The sequence below is a fragment of the Opisthorchis viverrini genome, assembly GCF_000715545.1.
Source record: "Opisthorchis viverrini unplaced genomic scaffold opera_v5_193, whole genome shotgun sequence".
Lineage (NCBI taxonomy): Eukaryota > Metazoa > Platyhelminthes > Trematoda > Opisthorchiida > Opisthorchiidae > Opisthorchis > Opisthorchis viverrini.
Genome location: NW_008751853.1, coordinates 36,248 through 41,089, shown reverse-complemented (window position 1 = coordinate 41,089; position 4,842 = coordinate 36,248). Strand labels below are relative to the sequence as shown.

The window sequence follows — 4,842 nt, the reverse complement described above, 5'->3', positions numbered from 1 at the left end:
AATAAGTCATGAGGCTCCGCGAGTGTCATCACCATCCAGGACAGGAACATAACAGGACGTTGATGCTCCGCTGCCGTACAGCCATGTTAGTTCAAATGAATGAACCGTCATAATAGAGGTAAAACTGGTACAGGGAGAGGAACCTAGGGCTAGTCCACAAACATCCGAGGTGCCTACACCAATAATCATCCCGAAAATCTGGACAGAGGCTGACGGCATAGACGCCACTGACAAGAAAAAAGCTGGATTCAACAGCCAAGCACATGGAGGGGAACGTGGGTGCCCATCCTGGAAGGTGAACAGCACTAACATCCAGACTTCACGTAACATCTTTCACTCTGTCCTACCACGCCATAATCTGTTAAACTCCAGGCTTCGCCACTGCGAGCTAAATACGTAAAACAACACCCTTCTCGGCAGGTGACATGCGCGACACATGGGGCAGCCGCCTCCGCCTACAAAGGTAGATGCAGATCTGAGTGAAATAGCTTACACTTCAGTAAAGACCTGTTTTCTGATTAGCTCAATTCTAATTTGCTTATCCCAGTCAATCACAGCTGCGCTTTTGAGATACCGGTAATCAAAGAACCTCCACCCGATGGCTTTAAAGAGGATGAAAACCGTCTAGTGCTAGTGCCTTGTCACGTTTTTCGTGTTTCGACCCTCTACACCTCATCTGCTGAACACACTGTCTCGAACAGATGATACAGGCGACCAAATCTACTGTTATTCATTGTTTGGCTCATCTTCCTAATTGGCGTTTTTGCGAACGAATAACTGAGCTGCCTTTTTCAGTCATTGTTTCAATGGTAGTGGCTGTGGCCAGTCGGTCGTATTAAGGGGTATATAGCACGAATATTTTCGGTGGCAAAAGGCTTCTTCATCCACTGGGCTTCCACTGTCCACAGAAGATCTCGGTCTATCCTTAGACTCTTAACTAGTTGGCGTTTCATGGGCTTGTGTGCGTCAAGATATTCGACGTCTGTCGGTATGGATATCATAGCATCATTCAGAACTAGCAAACTTGATATCCAGTGGTCATTTGATGGTATCGGACAAGTCTAACAGACGGCTTTGAATGCCACTGGTAGAGCTCCTTTCACACGTCAGATTTCACCTACGTAGTCGTTACTAGTAATGTTTGTTATCTTTGCTATCACGATATAGTGTTGATGCTTTTGACAGTCCGCTTCACCCCAGAACTTCGTAGATTCACCATCTCCGTTGAGCTACCATAGCCTGACAATACCCATTAAGCCGATGAAAATTCTGCATATATAATAATAGTCAAGAACACCCAGGTTGGGTATGGCCTACCCGTGATAGGAGCTATGTAATGACTTTCAAAGCTGCTTGTCGAAATTCTCCAGCGCGAACAAAGGACCCTAAATAATTACAAAGTACCAGTGCCGACAGGCAGTGGCTAAAATTACACAGATCCCTCAAACAATAAATAGTGAAGAATTAAAGGAAAGAACTAGAACTTTGCTGGATAGAGGACGCTCAGGAAGTAAGAACTTGCGCTATCAAAAGTACCTTCCATCACCCAGTTTGACTGTCAACAAAGGAGACCGCCATCAGGAAAAACGAAAAGACAGTCCGCATATTTGGCCAAACGCTTCAGAAACAATCCTGTTCAGAGATGAGTCTGAATTAGAAGTCACCTTACTTCATCTGACCTGCTCTTGTGCCCTCGAGTGTTCAGCCACCTATGCTGTCAAAACTAAGTAGGCTACAACGAGCATTTGGAAGAAAGGCTGGCAACAAAAGATCATCTCAAAGCCCATAAGTATAAGACAACAGATGGAGTCAACAAAAAACTAACCGGTGTGGTGGCGTTGTTTGTGTTCTGTTGCCGGCCGATCGAGACTTAACTAAAATGAAAGTTGGAGGAGTCTGAATCCTCTCCCGTCACCGTAGAGGGTAGGTGATGCGCCGTATGTGGTATGGTCAGAAGACTACGCTTCATCTCTACGCCGTAGTAGGAATTGTCCGAATCGTCAGACCGCCGCTTGTGCCCAGCTGGTGGTGACTGTAGAAGTGAAAAAGATGTGAAACTAGTCAAAGCCACTTTAGGAGGACCCAAACACATAAGTTCAGAACTAAATTATAGCCTTACTTTACTGTAACCATGTTGACTGTGTTCCGTTGACAGGTCGGGCGCAACAATCTTTGGAGCAGATGAAGCTCGCAATTTGCTGAGTCTAGCGGAACGACGCAGCGGTCCTCGAACCATATCCATTGCATGCCCCGCTGAGCTCGCACGTCTGGATTTTGATGTTCGGCTTGAAAACAAAACCATTGCAACATACCAATTATTAAGAAAGTAAACCACTGAAACAAGTATATTAGATGGAAAAGCCCGTAATTCACCATCGTTAAACTTATCATGTACCAGGCCAGCTTGGGATGATCCGTCCTATCCCCCCTGGACCGAACAAGAATCGCGCAATTTCGATTATCATCATCGACAGCATAACTGCTGTGCAAATTGAGGAATGCATGAAGGCTGCGATACTGCTAGGTCGCTCAGGCCTACACAGGACTAATGAAAATTCTGAAATTGCGTTCAAATCACAGACCTTTCGGACTTCCCAACCACTCAACTATCCCCTAGCTTAACTATTCATTCTGCACTGCTACCGTCTAAGGTAATTTCACTTATGTGCATAGAAGCTGCACAAACTTTAATGGTAACGTCAGAACAGGGCTGGTTTCTATAGATATGTGATGGCGCCAAGGCAGGAACATGCCCAATTTGAAAAATAAGAGTAGCGGTACAAGTGGCAATCAGATAACTGCCCACCCATAAGGCACTTTTACTTATGCGGTGATATTCTGTTGCAAATTGGTGGAACTGTCGTTGGTAGAACCAACGCCTGTAGATGAGTGGACCAGTGCAGTCCAGGATGGGGACCGCGTGATCCTCACTGTGCCTGGTTGGAGACACTACAAGATATGGCTGCCAACCGATGTCAGTGGCGTTCTTGTTGTCAGTTTCTATCCAGATTGCCTGAGTGAATGTCTGAAGGTGTAGGCACCTCGGAATGATTGTGTTAAGCTGGCACTAAGTCCATCCCCCGTCCACCTTTACTCTTTTCTTTACAATAAGGCTTTCAAATAAGTCATGGTTGTACGGCAGTGAAGCATCGGTGTTGAACACTGATGTCATGCTGTCAATGATGATGACGATGATGACGCCACTATGCTCAGACCATCTGGTGAAGCACAACAGACCATCGGGGTTTGTATACTCATCTCATTTGCTCGAGTGCGTGTCGGAATTGGCGGATCGCATATGGCCCCACATTCGGCTTCGCAGAAATCTTGTGACTTACCAACTATGGACAAGTGTGCAGAGTTTCAATCGTCATTAATCGACCAATCCGTCCAGGACGCCGGCTTTTCTGCACAAATTGTTATCAGACAGCATGGTCGAAGAATCATGAAGGTATAGGATAATTGTGGAACAGGATATTTGTTCACACAAATGCACAGACTCCTGCCTCTGGTTAGTAGATTAGATGTTCACGGCGTCAGTACTCGAGTATCCATTCACCTGACTTTAATTCTGAGTAACAAAGTAATCGTTCAGCTGTGAAACGCTTTCGGTAGCTGGCTGATTCATGCACTCAAGCATCGCCAATAAGCGATAGAATCTTACGGTCCCCATCTAGGAAGTCAATTTCACCAGAGAGTTAGGTATGTTGCTTTACCTGATCCATTGGTTACATTTTGTAACTCGTTTCTCTCACATCCACCCACCACGTGCAATGCAAGACATGGCAGATGCTGAATGGAGACGCATAACATGCGCCCAAACTATTAAAATCAACATAGCAACAGAATCAACCAAGTGGGGAATCTCAGTACCCACCGCTGACGCACCAAGTCAGACCTGACTCGTTGTTACCAGATATGCCCACGAACGTCACCTAAACTGAGGTCATCCCGCGCACCAATACATAAAGACGGTGCACACTGTGGCACAGCAAAACCTACACTTGAAAGGAATATCACATCCACATCACATCTCAAAACAGCAAGCGGTGACATGGTTTTGATGAGTGTATGAATTTCCCCTTGATATAGTCACCCAGTTACACAAACCACAAGATAGACAATGCCGTTGGCCACACAAGGTGAATGCAAGCAGACATGTCAAAACTGTGGCAAAAACAAGGTATCTTTCATCCGCCAGTCGATATAAAACAATCCACACTTCTTTGGCGGCACTACCGATTAAAAAGATTTCGTAAGTAAGCTCTAAATGAGTGACTACTAAGGGGAAAAGTAGGACATCATCGTGTTGCAATTCCACTACGCTGATGACAACTGAAGATGAAACAACCGCACGACGCTTCTCGGCTTTTTCGGTATAGTTTGACTTCGCCCACAGAATGAAATCTCGGCTCATGTGAAGGAGCATAGCTAGTCCTAAAAACCTATTGGTTAGGAGTCAGGCGTCACTTTGAGGTTCGGACACAAATCGACTGTTGGTTTACGGTCAGTAGAGAAGTGTTTCACCCTGAAGAGTGGAAATTTGATCTACACAGGCAAGGCATGCTTTTCACACCAGTTCCCTTCGTAGTGAAGTGCAGGAGAAAAGAGGACCCACAGTTCGAGATTCTAGTGAGGATAAGAATATAGACAACCAGGGAATGGATGTTCAAATACGGCTGCAATCAGTGACGCTACAACAGTTACTAAACAAGGTACATGAGGGTTTTCGAGGACGGAGTCAACAAGTGACTAGGCCGGCAGTTATAATTTTCCATTATATCAGACATAACTCATCCGACCTAAAGCTGCCACCTTGACGTGGTGGTCGGGCTTCAGTGC

General features: G+C 45.6%; 2 protein-coding genes across 2 annotated transcripts in view; both read right to left on the bottom strand.

The window, feature by feature from the left end:
* Nucleotides 1–799, bottom strand: part of T265_07985 (hypothetical protein) — a gene marked incomplete at both ends in the record, with an annotated part of 14,957 nt that extends 14,158 nt beyond the window's left edge. The window contains one exon of the mRNA XM_009173666.1: nt 779–799. Coding sequence (XP_009171930.1) covers nt 779–799 — 21 coding nt within the window. The remainder of the gene's footprint in view (nt 1–778) is intronic.
* A 4-nt stretch (nt 800–803) lies between these two features.
* T265_14449 (hypothetical protein) overlaps nt 804–4,842 on the bottom strand; it is a gene marked incomplete at both ends in the record, with an annotated part of 9,907 nt that continues 5,868 nt past the window's right edge. Inside the window, 4 exon segments of the mRNA XM_009173688.1 lie at nt 804–1,061; nt 1,826–1,869; nt 1,876–2,032; nt 2,120–2,285. Of these exon segments, the coding sequence (XP_009171952.1) occupies nt 804–1,061; nt 1,826–1,869; nt 1,876–2,032; nt 2,120–2,285 (625 nt within the window).